Source organism: Mustela putorius, unplaced genomic scaffold (genome assembly GCF_011764305.1).
Source record: "Mustela putorius furo isolate JIRA1106 unplaced genomic scaffold, ASM1176430v1.1 tig00000095_pilon_pilon_pilon, whole genome shotgun sequence".
Lineage (NCBI taxonomy): Eukaryota > Metazoa > Chordata > Mammalia > Carnivora > Mustelidae > Mustela > Mustela putorius.
In genome coordinates this window covers 37,494,971-37,519,366 of record NW_025421280.1, presented here as the reverse complement: position 1 = coordinate 37,519,366, position 24,396 = coordinate 37,494,971, and the positions used below count along the sequence as shown (strand labels likewise).

The 24,396-nt window shown below is 49.9% G+C and overlaps 2 protein-coding genes across 9 annotated transcripts in view; one reads left to right on the top strand and one right to left on the bottom strand.

Moving 5' to 3' along the window:
* Positions 1-15,337, bottom strand: part of SAFB2 (scaffold attachment factor B2) — a 31,826-nt gene extending 16,489 nt beyond the window's left edge. The window contains exons 1-9 of one of the 5 annotated variants that reach the window (XM_004771505.3): positions 15,034-15,337; positions 13,823-13,910; positions 10,575-10,639; positions 10,288-10,491; positions 8,135-8,197; positions 7,328-7,355; positions 5,903-6,413; positions 5,430-5,479; positions 4,795-4,898 (exon numbers count right to left, since the gene is read on the bottom strand). In XM_004771505.3, the coding sequence (XP_004771562.2) occupies positions 4,795-4,898; positions 5,430-5,479; positions 5,903-6,413; positions 7,328-7,355; positions 8,135-8,197; positions 10,288-10,491; positions 10,575-10,639; positions 13,823-13,910; positions 15,034-15,219 (1,299 nt within the window). In that variant the 5' untranslated portion in view covers positions 15,220-15,337. The remainder of the gene's footprint in view (positions 1-4,794; positions 4,899-5,429; positions 5,480-5,902; positions 6,414-7,327; positions 7,356-8,134; positions 8,198-10,287; positions 10,492-10,574; positions 10,640-13,822; positions 13,911-15,033) is intronic. The other 4 variants (XM_004771506.3, XM_045085979.1, XM_013045314.2 and 1 more) reach the window with 4 other exon arrangements.
* Positions 15,338-15,560: 223 nt separating this feature from the next.
* Positions 15,561-24,396, top strand: part of SAFB (scaffold attachment factor B) — a 36,878-nt gene continuing 28,042 nt past the window's right edge. For 3 of the 4 annotated variants that reach the window (XR_006608373.1, XM_045085998.1, XM_045085994.1), the window contains exons 1-2: positions 15,562-15,889; positions 18,812-18,896. Coding sequence is in view for 2 of the 4 variants with exons in the window: in XM_045085998.1 (XP_044941933.1) it covers positions 15,701-15,889; positions 18,812-18,896 (274 nt within the window). In the remaining 2 variants the exon portion in view is untranslated. Of the gene's footprint in view, positions 15,890-18,811; positions 18,897-24,396 lie in introns of all 4 variants that reach the window. The other variant, XR_006608372.1, reaches the window with a different exon arrangement.

The following is a 24,396-nucleotide window of genomic DNA, read 5'->3' as shown; positions in this document are numbered from 1 at the left end:
GTATTCCTCCATATAAATCACCACATGATTTGTCAAAAATAACTAGCAGTTAACTAATCACCAGAATTCTTTTCAATAGTTTTTACTTCACAAATGGTTGGTTCGCTGTAATTAGTTATTGAAGTGGTTCTACCTTATCCTATCAAAATACATGTGCTTTTGAAACAAGATCAGCCTTCAGAGTGGCAAAAGACGAACTGGGAAAGCTAAAGACATTTAAAACTTCACCAACCACAACTCATTAATTAATCCAAAGTCCGGGGCGCCTGAATGGCTCAGTGGGTTAAAGCCTCTGCCTTCGGCTTGGGTCATGATCCCAGGTCCTGGGATCGAGCCCCGCATCGGGCTCTCTGCTCGGCGGGGAGACTGCTCCCCCCCACCGCCTGCTTCTCTGCTTACGTGTGATCTCGGTCTGTCAAATAAATAAATAAAATCTTAAAAAAAATTAATCAAAAGTTCTTCCCACTTGGATCATTTTCTCCAGCTGGACTTCGACTCCCAGACAGGTTGGCGCACCAAGCATTTACCCACCCCTGCTGCCTGAAAAAAACCTTGCGAACTGGAGAAATGGAGGCCACCAGGGTTTTCAAACACCACATACCAGGCCGCACAGGATGGTGATCCAGGGGTGGGAACACACACACGAGCCAAGCTGCATGGTTGCCCCCACTTACTTCCTAGAGGTTCCCAGTTGTGTGGGGGCGGGGGGAGGACAGGAGGTGAACAGGGGAGGTGGTATCCGGGAGCTGAGCATAGTAGCATCTGAAGAAATCGAGGCAGCAGGACACAGTACTGGAGAGGAAGTGCTGCATAAAGGCCGCTCCGGAGAGCTCCATGTGGCCCCTAAGCAGCACGCACGTGAGAGGCCAGGGAGAACGCCACCTGTGCGAGCAAACAGCCCCACAGGCTCAGGGACTCATAGAGTTCACTTCTTCCGGAGTGAACCAGAATGGAAAGGAAAAGCTTGCAATTCATGGGGCTTTAGGCTGAGATCTCAGGAGGATCCTGCCCCAGAAGTGGACAGAACTAGCCCTGAACTAAGGCTGCTCTGATCTAACGATGCCTAACAGCCAGCCTGGGGAGGAACAAGTAATTGAACTGTGTCCCAGCAAAAGCTTAAGAACACTGACAGGGACACGCGAGTAACTAGAACACAACATGCACATCACAACGTCTGGTGTCCGATCAAAAACCACTAGGCAGCCAAGAAATAAGAAAATGACTCTACTGGGGAGCCTGGGTGGCTCAGTGGGTTAAGCTGCTGCCTTTGGCTCAGGTCATGATTTCAGAGTCCTGGGATCGAGTCCCGCATCAGGCTCTCTGCTCAGCAGAGAGCCTGCTCCCCCCCCCCCTCTCTCTGGCTGCCTCTCCGTCTACTTGTGATTTCTCTCTGTCAAATTAATAAATAAAATCTTTAAAAAAGAAAATGACTCTAACAAAGAGAACCAACCAATAAACAGAGATCCAGAGTGCGCTCCAACAACAGAATTAGTAAACGGTGATATTAAAGTTATTTTAGCTGCATCTTAAGTGTTCAAGAAGTTGGAGAAACCACTGAGCATGTTAAGTAAACACAGAGAAGATATTTAAAAACACCCAACCCAAGATTCTGGAGATGAACGTACACGCGATGGGATGGACAGTGGACACTGCAGAAAAAAGAATGAGGAACTGAAGACGTAGCAACAGAAGCTACTTGAAAAGAACTGGAAGAAAAAAGACGGAAAACAAACCAAAACCACCAGAGCATCAGTGGGCTGTCGGACCACCTGTGGTGCTGCCAAAAGCCAAGCAGCACAGGAAAACCTTCCCAGATGAAACCACAGCATATGGGCGGCGCAATCTGCTCCAGAGCGGTGACAAAGAGAACCTGCCAGGTAAGCCAGACGAGAAAGACACCTATGCCCTAGGGAGCAAAGGTGAGACCCAGAGCCAGTTAGACAACAGGAACCAGGAGGAGGGAGGACAAAAAACCACCAACCAACCCTGAATTCCGCAGGAGCAAGAACAGCTTTCAAAGTGGAAGCAAAAGAATGACATTTTCAGACCTACAAAGGCAGCAGGAATTCCTCCCGGGCCACCCTGTATTTTAAGAAAGGTTTAAAGAGGGAGAAAAAAAATACCTAAAGGGAACTTGGGTATCAACAAGAGGGAAAAAAGAGCACCCCAAAAGGTAAACACGGAGGTAACTAAAAGCCGGTGATTTGTCTTATTTACGTAACTCCTTAAAAGATAATTGTTTAAAGCAAACAAGACAAAAAGACCCCCCTCAAAAACCAAAGACACAAATACACCAAAACCCGACCATCCACCCCACCTGTCAATGAGCCCAAACCATGCTATGTTGTCTATTAACCCGAATTTACGCAGCGCTGAAACCACCACAAAGGCTGGGAGGGCGGTGCACTGTCCCCAGGTTCGTGGGTCCCCCCCACCCCCAAGGACTGGAACATCACTGAAGGAGAGACTGCACAGAGTCTAGTAACAGAATTCCTAAATGCAGCCACCAAAGAAAAATGCTGTCGTTCATCCAACTGCTCAAGGAAGAAACCAAAGACAAAAAATACCCTGAGACAGATGAAAAAGAAACATGTAACACAGCAAAACCTACGGGGTATGGCAAAAGCAGTTAAGAGCTAAGTCCCCATCAAGAAACACAAAAAACCCCAAATAAGCTAGCTAACTTCACACCTCAAGAAACCAGGACGCAGCAACACTACTTACACATACTAGTTCAGCCAAAAAACGACAAAGCATAAAAAATACTCCGTGCAAGCAGCAGCAGGTACAAAGGAGCAAGAGAGCCAAGAAACAGAACAGGGAGGAGACAAGGAGCCAGACGGCAGCTGGAAGCCCCACTACACGGACACTCGAGTTAAATGTCAGCGTTCCTGCAGGGCGTGCGAGAGAACTGAAGGTAGGGCCAGCACCTATGCCGGGTACGGAGCTGTGCATCAGGACACACGAGCCCTAGTAGGTCTGGCTCTGACCACCTGCGAAGAAGCAGGTCAACGTGAGAAAGGCCCCTCCTCTCTCTGGACCTCAGGGTCCCCAACCGCGAGATGACCGGGGGTGGGATGGGGTGCTTGTCCCTGCTACGGTCCTGGCAGACCCCAGTGTCCATGTTCCCACTTGCAGATATGGCGGAGCCGGCTTTCCCTGAAGAAAGCCCCCCTCTGTCCAGAGCACCCCATACATGGCCAAAGGGGACAGATACTGCCTAGAGAGATATCAATGTCACTCCTCTTAGGAAGCTTCCCTTTCTTCCCTCTCTCTTCAAGATCAGGCAGCTGAGCCAATGACGGGGTCACTTGACCTTCCCATCAAACTATTTATCCTTGCAAGGACATCACCTCCCATGGCCCTGAGCGCAGAATCCAAGACCACCTCACCTGTCCCTGGGCCCCCTTGCCTCGCGCTCCGCCATCACAGCAGCCTTTGAGCAGTTCAATCAAATTACAGACTCGTCCCATCACAGGGCCCAAGTCCCGCAGCGTTAGTCCAGTGCCGAGCTCCGTGCGCAAGGGCGACTCTCTCATCACTCAAGCCTCGGCTCACGGCGCTCCTCCACCCGAAGGAGCGGTGAACGCAAGACCCCCGGCTAAACTCGGCCTCCCTCCCACACCCTGACGGCAGGCTGTGACTTTCCTACATGAACCCCCGAAACTCGCTGTGTTTACCTAGGTCATCTCTCCAGCAGCCCGTAAGCACGAGGACAGCGCCCTCACAGCTGCTGTTGGCCCTCATGACTGCTGCCCCGACCAAGAAGGCAGGCAAACTGAGGACGGGTGGCGGCTTCTCAGTCGTGAGCCTTTCCGAAAGACATCCGCCGTCAAGAAAAATTCACCTCGCAAACGCTTCTTCTGGGTCCTGTCCACTTAAATCACGAACACACTCACCAGCTCCTACTCGGGGACACAGATCTGGGCTGAGAACCCCCCAGGGCAGCCAGGACACCCTGCCAAGCTCCGCCTGGGCTCCCTATAGCTCCTCCTGGCCAAGGGGCACCACCGCCCACCAGCCCGCACCAGACAAGCACGGAGCTCCCGGCTGAAAGGGCGACTGTTTCACTAACTCCAGGCAGTGCAAATTGGCGTTCAAAGTCCTCGAGTCCCTGAGAGGCTTCTGAGTGGTATTAATTTTCTTTCCGCCCCTGAGGACCATGTATTCCTTGATTTATTTTTAAACCGCTGTCATGTTCCTGTTCTCGAACTATAGGCCTGAAAATACTGATATATTAAAAACCAACTCTTTAAGTTTTGTATGGGCCAAAAAAAGAGCAGTTTCTTTACGAGCAATGAGAATGAACCACAAGAACGTTCAGACTGTAACGATTTACACACATTTTCTGCGACACAATCAACTACCTGCTATTACCCGCTCTCAGCAAGGAAACGAGGCTCACTACCCCAAACCAGGTGGGCCTCTTCTCCCTTGGGGTTTCGTTTTCTATGCTTTAAAAAATACACACACTGATGGGGCGCCGGGGTGGCTCAGTGGGTTAAAGCCTCTGCCTTCGGCTCAGGTCATGATCTCAAGGTCCTGGGATCGAGCCCCACATTGGGCTTTCTGCTCAGTGAAAAGCCTGCTTCCCCTACCCCCCCGCCTGCCTCTCTGCCTACTTGTGATCTCTGTCAAATAAATAAAATTAAAACAACAACAACAACAACAACACAGCAACACACACTGAAAAGACCAACAAAACCAACGACAGAAGAAAGAACGCTCCGAAGTCCTGCGTTCATCCCTGGGCGCCACGAGGAGGCCGGGCTGCGGGGCGCCAGGGGCACGTACCTTCCCGTACTTGTTGAAGAGGCTCTTCAGATCCGTCGCTCGAGTCGTGGAGGACAGTCCGCTGACCCACAGGTTCCGGCCAGAGCTGCTGCTGGTGCGACCTGCTGCAGGAGGGAAGGAATCAGGCTTGGCCTCCAGGCCGAGCGGGAAGCATGAACTGCCTCAGCACGCAGCCCGCTCCTGAACCCCAACTACCCCCCCACCTCAGCTCCCCTGGTCTGAGCATTTACAGGACGGAAGACAAAATCTACGGGTTGCAGAGACCGGCCTCTTACTTGAGGAATCCTCAGGTTCTCGTCCATTACAAACAGAAATGAATTTTGGTGACCAATACTCAACTGGGGTGGCAGTTTCTGCGACTCTGTTCTGTTATTCTAACGGACAGAACGGATCTGTACCAGGACGTGACGCACTGGGATTTTCACTATCCCATAAAGGACGACCACAACAGAGATGTAAACCACAGAAGCTCACCAACATTTCAATCTAGTCTCTCAAGATACTGGTAGATGGGTTACTTCCAGTAATCCTCAATGAAACCAACCATCGGATCCCCAGTGTGGGTTCCTGCAGGCCCCTCCCTCCCCAAATAAGGGATCCGTAGTCGGCTCCCTGACACGTAAGTTGAATCATACCTTTTTCATCTTTAATGATTGGCTTTATATCTTTTTCTTCCTTAAAAGAGCTAGAGACAAAAATGAATGTTACTCACATGGGAACAAAAGGAGAGAGAACTAAATTAAAAGAATGATATGTGCTAAAAACTGAATACCTACCAGAAAATTAGTCTGAAATAAAATCTTAAGACACCTTTGCAAGCTTCTCTAGGAAATCTGACCCCCAAAATACGATGTCAGATTCTTAAAAGTCAATTGCATTTAGCTGAAGATAGCAGTTAACAATTTAAGAACACAACCATAGTAGGTTGGGAAAAAGGGAATAGATTCACCCATTAAAAAATACACAACGAGAAATAAAACATGGTTCAGAAGTAAGCTACGACTGCATCAGTCTGGCTGGCCAATTGCAGAAAAAACAGCTTATGTGTGTCATTAAATGACCAATGGAAAGGAGATAGCGTCTGGTCTAAAACTGAGAAAAAACAAACCTCATTTTCTGATCAGCGCCCTCACTGGCTGAGGACTCTTTAGGAGCCGGAGGGACTTCATTACAAGCTTCAAAAGCAAACTTCTTCACGTCTTCTTTGCTATCTCTGGGGTCTGGGCTTGAGGCTTCCGGGGGCGCTTCCGCGGCCTCCTCGCTAGAGGCTTCCGTGCGCTCGGAGGCTTTACTACTCTGCTCAACCGGCTGCTCTAGCCCTACAGGCTCACAGTCCGTCCGCGCGCCACCGCCTGGCTGCTCCACGGGCTCCCTTTTCACTACCGCTAACAGGGTGTCTGCCCTGCTCGCCTGAGCTTGCGCTGTTGACTCGCTGGCCAAATCTAAGTCACCCTCCTCCGGGTGGCCGCTGCCAAAAAGGTCCTCTTCCTCCGCAAGCTTTCTGTCTGGCCCCACGCTACTTGTATCCTGTGCCAAGGGCTGCTCCAGCTCGGAACCTTCTTCTTTTACTGGCTCAGATTTACAAGTTTCCCCCAAAATGTCGAGTATTTTCTCATTTTCTACGGATTTAACAGGAATAGAATGGCACAAGGTTTAATTACCAGGGAAATAAAGCAATCACAAATGCGGAACTGGCACGGCTGCCACACTAACACGAAGAGAACCGCTAGCTACACAGAGATTGGAAAACCCGCGGGTACACAAAGTTACACCGGTTACACTACCTGCGCTCCAACCGACTGCTACAGTAAGCCGCTACGCTACATGGAAGAGAAAAGGCCCCCACAGATTCAAACACCTACAACCACGTGGCTGCTTCTCGACAGTCTTCCTCGTGTTTTTGTTCAAGTGTGGGTCTTCAGACTTAGTTTCCCAGTGTCCAAGGTGCCGAACCAAATGCGATCACCATTCGATGACAGCTCAATTTCCAAAGCTTCTTCCGACTTCTTTTAACGGAACAGTCCGATATGCAAACCAGAAACTCTTCTGACGGCGGGAGATAAACGCAGTCCAGAAGGGGAATAACACATTGGAAATTTTCCTGAAGAGACTCTGTTTCCTCTTCTGGAATCCAGTCACTTCTCGGGTTATGAGTGCCCTGACAACCGCTTTATCCTGCCTTAACTGTATTAATCAAAAAGACTGCAGCAAAATATCACAAGATCTGTTTCATGTGTAGAAACACATGGAAGAATCACCGGAGGAATTACTTAAATGCCCCTCTATGCGGTGAGAGAGATGAAGATAATCACTACATCTCACCCAATATATTCGACCTCCAGAAACCAGAAGGGCACTTCCACAGATCTGGTGATATGACTGGGTTTCCAATCTCTGATCCTTGTACGATCTGGATTGTCCACCATTAAAATCATTTACGCGACCATACACAGCTTAGAATATATAGATAGATTGAAAAAAAAGAGTGGGAAAACTTTCAAACCATTAACTGTCGTGTTTCTCTTATCAGTACCTGGCTCCAAGAGAGCTTCTTCAATATCCTGTTTTAAAAAGAAAAGAGAAAGAAATCCACAAGGCACTTAAAAACTGAGCAAATATATTTTCCTGGCAGACATAGCTTCAATCACATGCGAATCAACATTTTCCACTCAAAATGACCCTATTCCATTCTGGGAGCATTCGGTGAGAAGCCCATTATGTTGCCTTCTCCCTGGCACAGCAGTGACACTCGGCCTATTCCGTTCTCCCTGGAGGGTCTGGTAGCCCTAGCAGCCTCTGGAGAGAGCAAAGACAGAGACTGCTCCGTATGTCATACCAGATCTGAGAAAGCTCTATTTCTCCCCAAGTAAGCTGTGATTTATAACTGGAACCTGTCAACAAAACGATCTGTTCACCTCTCTCAAAACCTTCCTGACTGCCCATTGAACTTAAGACAATGGGCCAAATCCTTTCCCTGACCCACAGACTCGGGCAGTCAGGCCTACCCATGTCGGCGGCCTCCAGCCCTACATTCAGCCAGTCTCCCTCCTGGCCCACCGGTGGGACCTCAGTTTGGGTAGGGCTTCCTCTGGGAGCATTTACAGCACAACCCCTTCAACTTCTCCCTGGAAGAACTTCTCCTTCCTAATTATGAACTCCATCCCCACTAGAATGCAAACAGTTAAGACTACTTGTTTGGCTTGACCTCTTACCACGGGCACTCAGCTCAGCATAAGCACTGAACGAATCCTTCTTACACAAACACACGCCCTCTCTCTCCAAGGAAAACCAAGCACTTGTGTTGCATCTCCAGCCCTGTAGCACCAGAAAGGTCACTTACCGGAGGTACTTTGAAATCCAGTGACGAAGCGTCCAAAGTGTTCTCGAAGCCCTCCCCATCCACCTGAAAGACAAAAACAGAGAACCACTTAGTGGAGACAGAGCTGTGAGTGCCAGCCCGACACCTCACCAGTTCCTGAGCGGCCTACGTGTCCACTACCCTCAAGTGCCCACTGCCCCCTCCAAGTCCACTGCTGTTGTTGGGTTTCTGGTGGCCTCCCCGCCGGCTCCAGGGCCAGGTGGCACAGAACCTCTGAGCGGGTCTCCCAGACAGCAGGTGCTCAGTTGGCACCGGCCCAGGAACATGCACACTCTATTCCCAGGCAGCATCTGTTTGTTGGCGGTCCACACACGCAACCCGGACACCATTTCCGGAGCAGAGCTCAGAAGGAAAATGAAAACCTTCACACTTCCCTGATTTCACTTGCTAACAATGCTTTTAAAAGTAACAATAACTAGGGGGGACGCCTGGGTGGCTCAGTGGGTTAAGCCTCTGCTTTCGGCTCAGGTCATGATCCCAGGGTCCTGGGATCGAGTCCCACATCAGGCTCTCTGCTCTGCGGGGAGCCTGCTCCTCCCCACCCCTGCCTGCCTTGCTGCCTACTTGTGATCTCTGTCAAATAAATAAATAAATCTTAAAAAAAAATAGGGTAACAATATTCAGGAACTTTTACCTACTGTGCCTTATTTAAAACATTTAACTGAACTACTATCTTACACGTCACTGTTTGAAAGCTTTTTACTTCTTCTTCTTCCTTTTTTTTTTTAATAAAGATTTTATTTATTTCTTTGGCAGAGACAAGTCACAAGTAGGTAGAGAGGCAGGCAGAGAGAGAGGAGGAAGCAGGCTCTCCGCTCAGGGGAGCTTGATCCCAGGACTCTGGGATCATGACCTGAGCTGAAGGCAGAGGATTAACCCATTGAGCCACCCACGTGCCCCGAGAGCTTTTTACTTCTTAAGTGAAATACAAAAACTATGCCCTCCCAAATGTTGTTTTTTTTTCCCCCTTTTCCAGGTTTGAAGCTCATGACCTGGATACTTCGATTAACCAAGACGTAAGAAACCAAGTCCGTGCTCTGGAAATAATTAACACACAGCAGGATTGTACCGAGAGAGGCCAAGACCAGCAGGTCAGTTACTCATCGTCACCCTAGGCTGAGGGGCAGTGGTGTTTGTGATTTTTGACCTTTAACATTGAAAGTCCAGTCCGAGAGCACTTTTTCTTTCCCTCCCACTTAAAAAAAAAAAAGAAAAGGACAGTGAGAATAGAAAACCTAACCCAAATACAAAAAATTATCAAGGAAACGAAGAGGCTGAATGCACCAAGGTAGTAGGATTAAAATGGCAATCAGTTTTAGAATGGCCACAGAATTCCTCACCAAATGAAGCGAAAGCTCGAGAAAGTAACATTGTTAATAGAATTCAAGTCCTCCTTTATATACAGGAACATTAAGAGTGGTTTTTCTTCCCCACGGGAGGGGTGCTTCGGGGTGCTTCCGAGGGCATGAGCGCTTTCCCTCACTCATGTCTTTCAACATCACCATCTAACCTTGTGCCTAGAGCACATCCTACAAAGACCAACAAGAAGGGGGGCCTGGGTGGCTCCGTGGATTAATGCCTCTGCCTTCGGCTCAGGTCGTGATCCCAGGGTCCTGGGATCGAGCCCCGCATCGGGCTCTCTGCTCAGTGGGGAGCCTACTTGGCCCCCTCTCTGCCTACTTGTGATCTCTCAAATAAATAAAATAAATAAGTAAACAAATAAAATCTTAAAATAGAAAAAAAACAACAACAGGAAGACCCGAATGCTAACATGACGAATTGTTTTTGGTTTCCTGTTTTTCAAAGGAAAATACTTTTACCAACAATGTCAGCCTTTTCCGACTCATGCCGAGGAAGGGCCTCTCGCCCTTGTATCAAACGACTCCTCAGGACCGTTGAAAAGTTAGGCGCCAGCTAACATCGGACTTGCACGCTGTTTAAACAGACATCATTTACCACGAGGCCCGAGACAGGTACCCTGTGTTTATGGTGACCGCTGACCGGGGTGCTGTGCTACCCAACCGCCAGCGTGTGCTCACTCTGCGCGGTGGCCCGGGAGCACCACAGAGCCCCAGGGCTGCAGGCACCTTCCCCCGTGTCATCAAGTCACCTACAGCGTGCTCTGCGAGCTGCGCCGGGAGCTCTCGCCGTCGGGCCGCCACGTATTCTTTGCTGTCACAAAGGGAACCGAGAATGCTGTCAGCACCGTCCTCCCCAAAGCCGGGAGCACTGCGATTCTCAACTTCGCTCTCTTCCCACACACCCACATCCATCACGCCGAGGCTCTGCAAGCTGTCGGACCCTGCGTCCGCATCCTCCTGCCAAGAGAACGCACGGTGTCAGCGACGGGGCGGCTGGTCACGGAGCTCCTGCTAGCGCCTCGGCCGCGGACGCCCCATACCTGCCCGTCTCTGGAATCTTCTTCCAGGCCGTTGTCTTCTGTACCTTCTTCCTCCATCTTTTGTCCTGATGACAAAATAATTTTTTAATCAGATAATACTCAGGTTCTGGCCTACAAAATGTGCGTACCTTTTATTCTAGAAATCCCCCCAGTTAAGGGCATGCGCTAAAATGTCTGGGACCAAACCAAAACCGTAACCCATCTATCTAGAAACTGTATACAGCCCAAACATTCAAATCACTACAGTGTGTTCATGTGCGGGCCACCAGCTGTCCTCAACAAGGGAAGTGGAGGGGAATCTGGCGACGACAGGAAACGTTTCTGGCGTCACAACTCAGGGATGCTCCCGGCGGCGGGTGGGAGTGACCCGGGATGCTGGGCGACGCGAGCGTGAAGGACAGAGCACGAAGGACAGCGCCTGCCGGGAAGAATGACCCGCCCCCAACAGTCAACAGCACCAAGCAGGCAAAACACGGTGGCCCACCACACGACGTCTTACAACTTAAAAAAAAAAATTATGGGGGCGCCTGGGTGGCTCAATGGGTTAAGCCTCTGCCTTCTGCTCAGGTTGTGATCTTGGGGTCCTGGGGGTCTGCTCAGCGGGGAGCCTGCTTCCACCTCTCTGCCTGCCTCTCTGCCTCCTTGTGATCTCTCTGTCAAATAAATAAACAAAATCTTAAAAAAAAATTATACTTCTAAGGAATAATGATATAGGAAAATGCCCACAGTGGGGGGGAACCACAGAGAGTAGTTCCACTTTCATGAAAAGGCGCGTACACATATGGATGCAATCAAGGATAAAGACCATTTATAAAATACACACACGAGAACAACTTAAGCAGTCACCAACAGGGGTTAAAATACAAGGTGATAACATTAGAGATGATTTTATTTTCACAGGCATACTTCTTACGTTTTCTAAAGTATCTAGAAGTATGGTTCTTGTAATTTTTTACAAGAATTTTCTCCTGAAATTTCTCAATTTTCTCTTGAAACGAGAAAAACCACACCAAAGGGACATCGATCTTTGCATAAAGACCCAGACTGCAGTGTGTACACTGAAGCGATCTCTGCGCCGCCATCGAGACACTCACTCAAGATGTGTGGCTTTACTGTGTGTGGGGCACTGTGGCCTCTCCGTCACTGGCTCCCACAACACCAGCAGGCTTAGTAGCTGCACCCGACACACAGGTATTCGGTTCACCTCTTAAAAGTGGTTCTCAACGTGTGTGGCAGCAGCACCCACTTTCAGGGTCTGCAGTACCCAGGACGCCAACAGGACAGATGCAGACTGCAAAGTGCCCTGAAGGAAAGGGGGGGATGACCAACGCTGCCAGAGCGGTCCGGACCCCAACTCCAAAGGCCTGGTTTCAGTAACAAAAGCTGCAGGGGTGGGGGACCGAGAGGCTAGAAAACCTAATCCAAAATTATAATCTTTCCAAACAAACCCACGAGGTTCAAAACTTGTCTGTTTCAATGAGCTAAAGAGACGTTCCCTTGTCTCAACCTGAAGTGTTTTTCTCAGAAAGTTTAACTTACTTTTTACTTTTACATAATCTTGAAGACCTAGTTCCAACCAGGACACCACGAGGGTCAGCGCTTTGTGTGTCCAGACTGCTACAGAGTAACAGCCCAGCTCCACCACCTCCACCAAACAGGGCCGGGGCCACCTGTTTTCTCTCCCTGCTTTTGGCGACTTCTCAGAAAAAAAGGGGAAGGGACCAGTGCCCTTCTTATCCCACTACAGCTCCCCTGGGACTGTCATCTCTTTGTACCAACAAAAATAAGTATTACCAAAGCTTTTTTGACAAAATGTTAAGTCCAAGTGGTTTTACCGTCACCTAAACTGTAACCCAGACATTCAGACATGCGCTGCGAGCCCTTGGCTGAGGTTTGGTTTGTCTAATGGTGCAGAGATCCCTGTTAAGAGCCAAGAACACTTTGATTAGTAAGCCTTGACCCTCCCAAGTTTTAAAGGAGCGCCTCCGTTAGAGACTTCCACTAAGAACTTTTAGACGGACAGATACACATTGCTCAGCCTCTGCTCGCCTGACTAGTCAGCACTTACACTCGACCATTACAAGATCAATAAAAACACATCGATGGGTTCAAATTCAGCTTAAAATGTAACTCCTTGGGGCGCCTGGGTGGCTCAGTGGGTTAAAGCCTCTGCCTTCAGCTCAGGTCATGATCCCAGGGACCTGGGATTGAGCCCTGAGTCGGGCTCTCTGCTTGGCGGGGAGCCTGCTTCCTCCTCTCTCTCTGCCTGCCTCTCTGCCTACTTGTGATCTCTGTCAAATAAATAAATAAAATCTTAAAAAAAAAAAAAAGCAATGAATGAAGTGTACGCTGTAAATGAGTGAATTCTATAGTATATGAACTATACCTCAATTCGGGAAAAAAAAAAAAGAAATCTCACTGTGGGGCGCCTGGCTGGCTCAGCGCGTAGAACATGTGAATCTTGATCTTGGGGTTGTAAATATGAGCCCCACATCGAATATAGAGATTACTTAAAAATAAGATTTTTCTTTCTTTTTTTATTTTTTAAGATTTATCTATTTATTTATTTGACAGAGAGATCACAAGTAGGCAGAGAGGCAGGCAGAAAGAGGTTGGGGGGGGAGCAGGCTCCCCGCTGAGCAGAGAGCTGGATGTGGGGCTCCATCCCAGGACCCTGAGATCATGACCTGAGCCAAAGGCAGAGGCTTAACCCACTCAGCCACCCAGGCGCCCCTTAAAAATAAGATTCTAAAAACAAAACAAAACAAAAAACAACTCACTGGTTTAAAAAAAAAAAAAAGGCTGGGTGCAAATTCTCCAACAATCTATTTTGGATCCTTAAAGATACTGAGTTCTACTCTGTCTCAGACTGGTGTCGTTTTCTGTGGTTTGAAATCGTGTTTTGAACTTCTAGCAAGGAAGCCACGTAGTGTATTTGGTTGCTCGGGGCAGCTTTAAGAGTGTGCCTTACGCTGGTTCTTTCTGAATCCCAACAACGAGCCAAGAGGTCTCTAACACATGATTCAATTTTAATTTACATAGCACCTGCACAACTCTCTACTTTTTCCGGCACTCCTGACAGAGCTACGTGTAAGGCAGTGAAAACCAAGCCTATTTGTTAGAGGGGAACAATGAAGTCCAAGGACATTTTCCTGCCCCAAAGGTCAGAAATGGTGTTCAAAAATTCGATCTGTAAGGAAGTTCTCTACACGCTCAGGCCTCCAGCGGCAGCAAGTACGCGCGGGTACCTTTAATGTATCTCTTTGCTGTCCTCTTGCTTGTGGCTTCCAAGGCGACACCAATTTCATCAGGATCCTGCCCTTCTTCCTTAACCGCCTATTAAGAAGAGATGAAACTTCACTACAACACCGTGGACAGCTGCAGGGCACACACCGTTCTTTGTTAAGTAACGACGCGCCAGCAAACAAAGTCAAACACTTGGAAAGAGGAGTAACTCCGGTCATACTATCTGGGCTGCCAGCCCAGAAGGCACGGGATGAACCCAGCACAACTCGGTTCTCTCGGGGCCCTAAGCACAAAAGACAAAGGGATGGGAGAGCTGGGGCTCCAGGGTGTGGGTCAATGTCTAGTTTCACAATGGCCCTTAAACTCGATCTTGCCCAAACCTCCACTTTAATACTGATCACCATCAAAGAGACACCGCGCTAAGTCCACCATCTGTAAGGCTGAGCGGGGTTCCACAAGCCAGGTTTGACCTCTGGGGAAAAAACCCACCCGACAGACTGGGGGGGGGGGGGCGGGTGCTGCTCGGTGCCCTCCTCCAGACGGGCACAGGACTGGGCGCTCCATGGTAAACTCGAGCTAAGAGCTTGCTCCGGCGGGAGAGTCAGCAATCCCTCCAAACTCGGCGCGGGGTTGAACGCGGCCAGGTGGGGCATAAACACCGGGAGCGGGAGATGGAGCAACACCTGAGCCAGCCCGTGGGGAGACATCTCAGGTAGAGAGAGGAGCCCTGGAAGGCACCAACCAGGAGAAGCCCTGGAAGGGCGGGGGGGGGGGGCATGACAGGAGCGAAAGTCCAGGAGTGGGAACAGCCACAACCCCCACCCCTTTAATATCTCAAAGGCTCTTCGTTCCTCCGTTCCCCAGGGGGGGAAACTGAGGCGCGGGGAGATAAAAGCACCTATCCAAGGTCACAGAACCGAGTCTCCGACCGGAGCCCGGAAGAAGTCCAGGCGGCCGCTCGGCGGCTGAAAGGACGCGCTTTCAGCACTCTCGAGGCGACCAGCTGCAAGGAGGAGCAAAAACAAGGTACAGAGAGGGGTGGTGACGGGCTAAGGTCACAGAGCCGGGTCCCCCGGTCCCCGCTGGCTCGGGCCGGGGTCGGTCACAAGGCGAAAAGGTGGAGGCGGGCCCGTGTCCGGCAATCGCGCTGACAGGCCGGCACGGGGGCGTGCCCCGGCCTCCTGCTCCCACCCGGGACGTCGAGCCGCCTCACCTTCTTGAGCCGCTCCATCAAGACGCTCTTGTTGCCGCCCGTGTCCAGATTCCGCTTCTTCAGCTCCGCCCGCAGGTCTATCACCCGCAAGTCACTCAGCCGCCGCGTCCCGGCCTCCGAGGCACCCGATCCGACAGCGGCTGTGCCAGAACCCGACTCGCTGGACCCTGCCAGAGTCTCCGCCATCCCAGGTCTCACGGCCCCGCCACCCTCTTCCCACACCGCCGGCGGCTGTAGCGGCTCTGGGCACAAAATGGCGCCGCCTAAGAGGAAAACGCACTCGCTTCCTCCCGCCCCGCTTTCCGGCCGCGCATGCGTGCCGCACTTGCCAGCTTTCTTAACAGCACGCGCGCTCGCGCGTCGACCAACCGTACGTTCCCCACCACAACGCGCAGGCGTCGTAACTGCAGCACGCATGTGTCACGGCCGTTCGCGGCGGGAGGCTGGCGAGATGCAATGCGCCTGCGCACTTCCCTTTTAGTGCTCACCACGCATGTGCAAATGCGACCGGCAGCGTCGGCTCCGCGCCGGGTGCGCCTGCGCAGAAGCGAGGCGCGCCAGGGCGGCTGGAGCGGTTCCCTCGCAGGCGGCGCCATTTTGTGCTAGGTGCCCAGATAAAACCGGCCCGGTTCTGTGTGAAGTGGGCGGCGGAGCCAGGGTCCCTGGAATGGCGGAGACTCTTTCAGGCCTAGGCGATTCGGGTGCGGTGGGCGCAGCGGCTCTGAGCTCTGCCTCGTCGGAGACCGGGACGCGGCGGCTCAGCGATCTGCGGGTGATCGATCTGCGGGCGGAGCTGAGGAAACGGAATCTGGACTCGAGCGGCAACAAGAGCGTTTTGATGGAGCGGCTCAAAAAGGTAGAGCTGGGGCCCTGCGGGGGCGGGAAGGAGGTGGGAAGGGGGGTCTTGGCGGCCGCGACCGGGGTCCCCTGGCCTCGGGGTCCGCCCCCGGCCCGGTGTGGGGCCTGTGTCTGGTCTGGCGCTCCAGGCTTCTCCCGGCTCCTCCCGGGCCCACGAGGGAGCTCCCACCCCAGCGCGGCCGGGGTGCGAACCTCAGCGCCGCCGTGGGGAGAGCGCGACATCTGGGCGCGACCCGGCGACGGCGCCGCGGCCTTGCGGTGGAGGGCGGCGGGGCACCCAGGCCGAGGGCTCCCGTTCTCCGCGCCCGCCGCCGCGCCGCGCGGCCTTCCTCTCAGGGGCCCACCCCAGCCTCCAGAAACGACGGGAAACCCGGAAGCCCTCGTTTCCTGGGCCAGGTGGGGGGACTCGGCCAAGGTCACACGGCCGTGGCGACAGGCCTGCCGATTTCCTGAGCCCGCGCTGGCCGCCGGGCTTCCCCTGGAGGCTCCGACGCTCGCCGACCGGGGAGGGTGGACGTCCTTCGAGGAGAGGGGCTAGTTTAGCGAGCGACTGCGCCGGGAACAAGTTCGGAGGTTAAAACAAAACAAGACGGCTTGTGGGCTCGCTAGTCCCGGGTCGGGGAAGTAACGCGGAAAGGGAAGCGCTGTTTGCGGTAGCAGGCGGCAACGTGGGAGACCCGGCGGGGGCCGTGAGGGCGGCCGCGGGGCTTCGCCGGCAGGCAGGCAGGCAGGCAGGGCGCCCGTTCTGGGGTCTGGCCTCGGGCCTCTGCCGGGTCTCCGTGGCGCGGACGAGGTCGGACGCGCGCTCGGCCTGTTTATGCCGGAAGGAGCCGCAAAGAGCGAGCTTTCGTGTTAGGATGAACCGTGCTTGGCTCGCTGCCTGGCGCGGGAGACGCGATCGTTGTCACTATGCACTTTTCCTCTGCGTGCCTCCGTTTGTCCTGTGCAGCAGCAGGACTGTGGTCCCTGCCGTGAGGGTTCTGAGGGGCCGGTGCCGGAGCCTGAGCAGTTCATTAAACGTTCGGGGCCTGCTGCTTCCCCTTTCCCGGACTCTGGTTGGCTTTTGTGCTCCTCTCCCGTCTGCCTGTTCTCATCTTGGGACTTGGGTGTAATCTCAGCCTCGGCCACCTCCCCACCCAGCCCCCGCAGACGGTGTGACTTGGGACTCTTTCCACCATCCTGGCTCCCCCGCGACGGAGGACCAGGGCATTAATTATTACTGATTACCATTAAGCAGGAGTAGGGATTGGTTCTCATTTTTCGGATGAGGAAGCTAGGGCTCGGAAATGGTGGGTTGATGAGCCCAGAGTCTGTGGGGCTCTTACAACTTGAGTTTGTTTGTTTCTCTATGGATACGAATTCCCTTGGCTCACCTCAGGGCAGGTAGTTCATCAACAAAGATGATCTAGAAAAATTGCTGGAAGGTTGAGGGTTGCCACCAGGGTCTCCCCTCAAGCAAAGTGAAATTGGGACTTTTATCGTTTTTACTCCCAGTCTGCAAGCCGGCAAAGAGGATAGGATGGCACTGAGTTTTCCAGTCAGATTTGGTGGCTGAGACTGGTGTGTGACTTCAAGGAGCCTCCATCACTGTCCTCTTCGAGCCATTTTTCATTTCTTCTGTTTTCATTTTCTTAGGGGTGTGGTCACAGCATGTAAATAGCAGCAGCCTGTATGTTTACCTGCTACTTGACCCAAGTGAGTCTAGAATTACTGATTGACTTTTTCTTTTTTACTTCTACCGTCTAGTTAGTGTTCCCCCTTTTTGGTCATTTTTCCAGAAAGGGCAAATGAGGAAAAGGTGGAAGGAGCACAAAGAGTAGTTTCCCGAGCTCTGTAAGGATGACTCATAGCCTGCAGCGTCCCTAGGGATGATCCTGTAAGCACTGCACCCAGAGGAGATTTACTGAGGGGCAAAACGGTACACCTGTCTGGAGCAGTTCTCTGGTCTCCTAGTGGTATTCCAGAATTCTCTTTTGCCAGGAAGAATGGGACAGATATTCTGGTTGTGCTTTCCTTGATTCCAGAGTAGAACTCCCAGTTCCTCCTCCTCACCCTGGTTTACAGAGAGAAGAGAGATTTTTTTTGTTCCTGGTGTAGATCAGATATGGAGCGTGTAAGCCCACAAATTCACAGCTCTTGCAAATTCAGACTTCCACGCTGAGAAACTCCTGAAGATCTGAAATTTCTGAAATCGTCTGCATATAAAAGATTCTATTTGAAGTAGTTTTAAACAGAATTCTTACTCGCAGGATAATGCAATAAGAAGAGAAAGGGTTATCGGTAAAACCTAAAATCGAAGTCCCGTATCCAAGAATATCACTGAGGACATGCTCAGGAATCGTTTGCTGTGCGCCTCCTTGGTGCTCCGCACTGTGCCGAGTGTGGGTGTGGGCTGCTCAAGGGAACGATGAGCTCTTGGGTGGGAGGTGGGGCTTACCAAGAGATGGTTTTAATTCCTTACCCTTTCAGGCAAGTCCCCTACTGGTTAAGAGCAAGACCTTGGGAGTCAGTCTTAGATGTGCATGATCTGATGAGGTAGTTCGGGTTATGTCCAGCCTCATGGCACACACAGTACAATCTCAGCCGAGTGAGTATAAGTATCTGTCCAGACAGTGCCAAGTGTAGGCATGGCATGGAGAGGGAGTCACAGAGGGTCAAACAACACATTGCTGGGTAAAGTCTCGGGAAAGGACTGTGCTTTTTCCTTTCTGAGGTCCCTTGGGTCCAGGAATAGGATGATCTAGATGGTGGCGATATGAATACCAAGAAATAAGTTGACTCCAGAGCCATTGTCCAAGGGAGAGCAAGAGCGCGGATGGGCAGAGGGAGGCCCTTTCCAGATCAGCAACCTGAAGTTTCTGTGAAAGTCAAGTCTGTGTGCTGCCTTTTTTGGTAAACCTTTTTTTAACCTCCCCTCTAGGCAATTGAAGATGAGGGGGGTAATCCTGACGAAATTGAAATCACCTCCGAAGGAAACAAGAAGACGTCAAAGAGATCCAGCAAAGGTATGGAGGATTTTATCAGCACGGCTAATGTTGAGAACTTCCTTCGCAGTTATTTCCTTTGCTAATGAGCCTGTTCACCTGGCTGTGTTTGGGGTCTGGGAACTACCCTGTGAATCCAAAGGGCCTGGGATGAAGCTTTGCGTTTCCTTCAAGATCTCTCCAGTGTATTTTCTTTTTCTGGCACTTGGGAATTCTAAGAGGATGGGAGGGATGTTTGCATGTTGGTTCATCGGGCGCTCCGCAGCCCTCGTTTACCCAGACTTTCAACCTTCTTTGCATAGAACTTAGGGCTGCTTGGGTCTCCTACTTCTCTGACTGAGGAATGGAATTTCTCTTTTAAATACCACCTGGCCGGGGCGCCTGGGTGGCTCAGTTGGTTAAGCGGCTGCCTTCAGCTCAGGTCATGATCCCAGGGTCCTGGGATCGAGTCCCGCATCAGGCTCCTTGCTCAACGGGGAGCTTGCTTCTGCGTCTGCCTGTGCTCATTTGCTCTCTCTCCCTCTGTCTCTGACAAATAAATAAATAAAATCTTTAAATACCACCTGGCCGAAAGAGAGTTGTCAGTTTCACAGACTTTGCTTTTAAAATTGCCTAGTGCAGGGACGCCTGGGTGGCTCAGTGGGTTAAGCCGCTGCCTTGGGCTCAGGTCATGATCTCAGGGTCCTGGGATCGAGTCCCGCATGGGGCTCTCTGCTCAGCAGGGAGCCTGCTTCCTTCTCTCTCTCTGCCTGCCTCTCAGTGTACTTGTAATTTCTCTCTGTCAAATAAATAAATAAAATCTTAAAAAAAAAAATTGCCTAGTGCATAAGTGCTCCAGTCCACATGGCAGTAGGGACCGTTACCATCAGACCGAAATCTCCCATTTCCTTCTCCCCTTCAGCGTTCCTCTACTGCATCCTGCGCTTTAGTCAAGTGCCGAAGATGTGCTTCCCTTTCTTGGTCCTCTTTTGCCTAGGCTTACGTTCTCTGCCTACCCCTCTCCCCATGTGTCTGCAGTCAAGTCCTTGTTTATCAGCAAACACCTGTGATCCCACCAGTAGCAACTCCTCCCCCCTTTGCCCTCTGCACGGTCATGACCAGGTTCCTTAGGCCTTGCCTTTTTTTTTTTTTTTTTTTTAAGATTTTATTTGTTTGTCAGCATTTGCCAGGAAGCTCACAGGCTGGAGGGTGGCAGGCAGAGGGAGAAGCAGGTTCCCCACCAAGCAAGGAGCCCAGTGTGGGACTCAGTCCTAGGACCTGGATCATGACCAGAGCCAAAGGCAGATCGTTAACCAACTGAGCCACCTAGGCGCCCTCGCTTAGATCTTGCTTTAATGCTAATGTCACTCTGCCCCATGTTAATGAGATTGTTGGGGGGCAGGGGCTCTATCTTTCTTGTCAGTTTTCTTCAGTATTTACTTGTAATTTTATTCAGTAACATTCAACTACTGTTTTTAAGAAAGAATCAGTTAAAACTGGACATTTGAACTGTTCTAAAAGTTCTTTTGGTAATTGGTGGCTTTGTTGCGTGAACCCCACAACAAAATGAAATACTCATATAACCTGGCTAGTGGTGAAGAATTGGGTTTGAAAGGTCTAAGGGGCAGGGACTAAGGTCAGCCACACTGTGTGGTGTAAGCCCTTGGACAGCAGCGGTCAGGCAACCTCACTTTGGAATGAAGTCACTTCTGTGGTCCCTAGTACATTGTGCATTTTTTGGCTTTGCCCAAGTAAATGTCTTTGCCAGGATAAGAGTACTGGAAAATCCCAGAAAGATAGTCATACTGGTAGAAAATAGAGCTTCTTGGCCTCCTTATGTGTTTTACTTTCTTTTTAATAAAAGAAATAATTGTGGGGCACCTGGGTGGCTCAGTGGGTTCAAGCCTCTGCCTTCGGCTCAGATCATGGTCCCAAGGTCCTGGGATTGAGCCCTGCATCGGCCTCCCTGCTCTGCAGGGAGTCTGCTTCTTCCTCTGTCTCTCTGCTTGCCTCTGCCTACTTGTGATCTTTGTCAAATAAATAAATAAAATCTTAAAAAAAAAGTACTTGCTTTAAGTGCTTCTTTTTTTTTTTTTTTTTAAAGTATAGGTAAGCATTAAGTAAAATGTAGAAGCAGCTCTTTTTTCCCAGTAAGGGGGTGGTAACCCATTATTAGAAGGTGGGCCATTCTTTCTTAGACTTTTCTGTGTGTATGCAGTCTTTTAAAAGTAAATATATAGAGGGGCGCCTGGGTGGTCAGTTGGTGAAGCATCTCACTTTGGCTCAGGTCATGATCCCAGGGTCCTGGCATCCAGTCCCACATCTTTGGGCTCCTTGTTCAGCAGGGAGCCTGCTTCTTCCTCTCCCTCTGGCGCTCTCTCTGCTTGTGCCTGTGCCCGCGTTGTGTGTGTGTGTGTGTGTGTGTGTTTCCTTCGCTCTCTAAAATAAATAAGTAAATAAAATCTTTGGAAAAGTAAATATGTAAACATGTTTATACAACCGTGCACATGTATTTTTCTTAAGGAAATAGGTCTTAGTTTACAAAATATTTTTTAGATTGCTTCTTTTATTTTCCACATTAAGGACGTATTTCCATAGTACCTCAAAGTATACAAAGATTTTATTCTTTTTTAAACAGTGTAATTGTAACTTTTCCGATCAGTGTACCACAGTTTAGCTCATCAGTCTCCTTTGTTATTAAGCTGTTGAGATTTTTTTTTTTTTCCATTTTTGACTTGGCATTTCCAGTTTTCAGTGCTGCCATGAACCAGAAATGTCTATATGTAAAGAAACCTATTTTTTGATTTTTTAAAAAAATATTTTGGGAGGGGATGAGTTGAGAAAGCACAAGCAGGGGCGAGGGGCAGAGGCAAAGGGAGAAGCAGACTCCCCGCTGAGCAGTGAGCCTGCCGGATGCAGGACTTGATCCCCAGGACCCTTGGATCAGAACCTGAATCCAAGGCAGATGCTCAACTGACTGAGCCACCCAGGTGCCCTATTTTTTGATAACTTAATTAGAAGTAGAATTATGGGGTCAAGGATATGTGCATTTTGAAATAGCTACTGACAAGTAACTCTTCTAACAGACTGTGCTGGCTGGTATCTCCACCAGCACCCAGGAGCAGAGGGCCGCCTATTGCAAATCTTCCTGAACATTGAGGATTATCTTGTTAAATCTATGTTTAAGGAGAAAACTACTATGTTTATCTGCATTTGTTCACAGGTAAAGTGTTAATTTACATCTGGTTACAGGTTAAACTGCTTCTGGTAATCGGCCATCTGAACTTTCTGAACTGCCTTTAAGGCCCTTTGCATACTTTTCTGCTGAGTTTGTCTTACTGATTTTTGAGTGCTCGCTCTCTAAAATGTCGCAGTTGTTTTTCCTAGTGTGTCATTTGACCTGACTTGTGCATGATGTTTTGGTCCTTTGAGTTTTAATCTTTAATACAGTCTGCACTGTGAACCTATTCTGTATGGTTTCTAGATTTTTTTTTCTCAAAGATTTTGTTTATTTAACAGAAAGAGACACAGGGAGAGAGGGAGCACAAGCAGGGGGAGTGGGAGAGGGAGAAGCAGGCTTCCCGCGGAGCAGGGAGCCTGATGCAGGGCTCCATGCCAGGACCCTGGGATCATGACCAGAGCGGAAGGCAGCTGCTTAAGGACCAAGCCACCCAGGCACCCCTGGTTTCTAGATTTTGTTGTGTTTTTAAAGGCCCTCCTTGGGGCGCCTGCGTGGCTCAGTCAGTGAAACATCCCAACTGTTGACTTCCATCTCGGGTCGTCATCTGCAAGTAGGTGGACGGGGGCTGGAGCTCCGCGGCAGGCTGAGTGCAGATTTGCGGAGATTCTCTCCCTCCCCCTCTGCTCCTGCACATTTGCACACTCTTTCTCTAAATAGATAAAAATCTTTTTTTTTTTATGTTATTTTTAGAAAGCAAAAAAAGAGAGAGAGAAAGAAAAGTCCTTCTTTGCTTTAAAATTATAAAACGTATTCTATGTTGTAGAGTAATATTTATGGTTTTGTTTTTTTTTTGTTGTTGTTGTTGTTTGTTTTTTTAAAGATTTTATTTATTTACTTGAGAGAGAGCATGAATGAGGAGAAGGTCAGAGAGAGAAGCAGACTCCCCATGGAGCTGGGAGCCCGATGCGGGACTCGATCCCGGGACTCCAGGATCATGACCTGAGCCGAAGGCAGTCGTCCAGCCAACTGAGCCACCCAGGCGTCCCGGTTTTGTTTTTTAATTCGGATGTTTAATTCGCTTGGAATTTACTCGTGCTGTGAGATACGTAGGGATCAGAGTACAGAACATTTCTGTTTCTTTGTGCTCTTTCCCAGTCACACTCCCTGAAGCCCCCTAACACCTTACCCCACTCCAGAAACAGTTTGTTGTGATGACTTTCATGATGAATTAGTTTTGCCTGTTCTAGAACTTCATGTCAAATGGAACCATTCAGAGTGAACTCTCTCGTGTCTGGTTCTTTGCTCGACGTCATTTGTTCGATTCCTGAGCGGTACGGTCCGTGTTACGTTGGCTGGGGCGAGCATGTGCGTTCTATTGTATTGTTTTCAGCAGCCTTACTACATTTTAGGAAGAGTTTAATGAAAGTAAGTTCGTTCTTCTGACCCGCTTGGTGAACAAACTGAAAATGCTTTGAAACCTGCATACTGATTACCGTAATCACAGTCTCAGTGTGTGTCAGGCGGTTTCGGCACTTCCCCAGAGTAGTTCCATACCAGGAATCTGTTAAGCATAATCTTTTTTAAAGTAATTATCAGAAAAGCAAACCTCACTGGCAAAGTAAAGTTGATCTGTTTGCTTTTTAGCTCTTACCGATCCTGTGCTGTTTGTCTGTTGTGACACAGGTTAATCATAAGGAAAAGATGCAAGAATCAAAAATTTTTCACGTGTCCTTCATCCAGCCTCCCCAGATGTTAGCATTTTACTAAGTTTCTTTATCCTGCCACCACCTCCTTATGTGTGTTTTGTTTCATTTCTGAGCTACGTGAGAATAAATGGCCGGCATGGACCCCTTTGACCCACAAGCTTCCGTATCGCCTGGCAGCAAGCGTATTACAGAGCCCTAGTTAATCAAAATTGAGGCATTAACATAGATACAGTTGCCTAAGCTGAGATCTTCTTTAGATGTTAGATTCTTTATTGCTCAAAACGAAGAATCATCCAGGGTCGGGCATTGCGTGCAGTTGTCACGTGTCCCGGGGCAGTTTCTGAGACTTCCGTTGTGTTCCTGTCTTGCCGGTTTTGAAGCGTACAGACCATTTGTTTTGAAGGCTGGTTTCTGAATTGGGGTTTATTTATTTGTTCATTCATTCATTTTGTTCTCCTCTCATTAGGTCCAGATGAAACACTTTTGTCAGCAGTACCACACACATTCCTCTCCCTCTGTGCTCTCTGTTCCTCGGCATATCCTCGCAAGGCACATGCTGTCCAGTTGAGTACTGCCTGAAAGTGCTGCTGGTCGGGTTTCTCCACTGGAAAGTTACTCTCTTACCCTTTGTAATTTTATCTCTGGGGGAGAAACT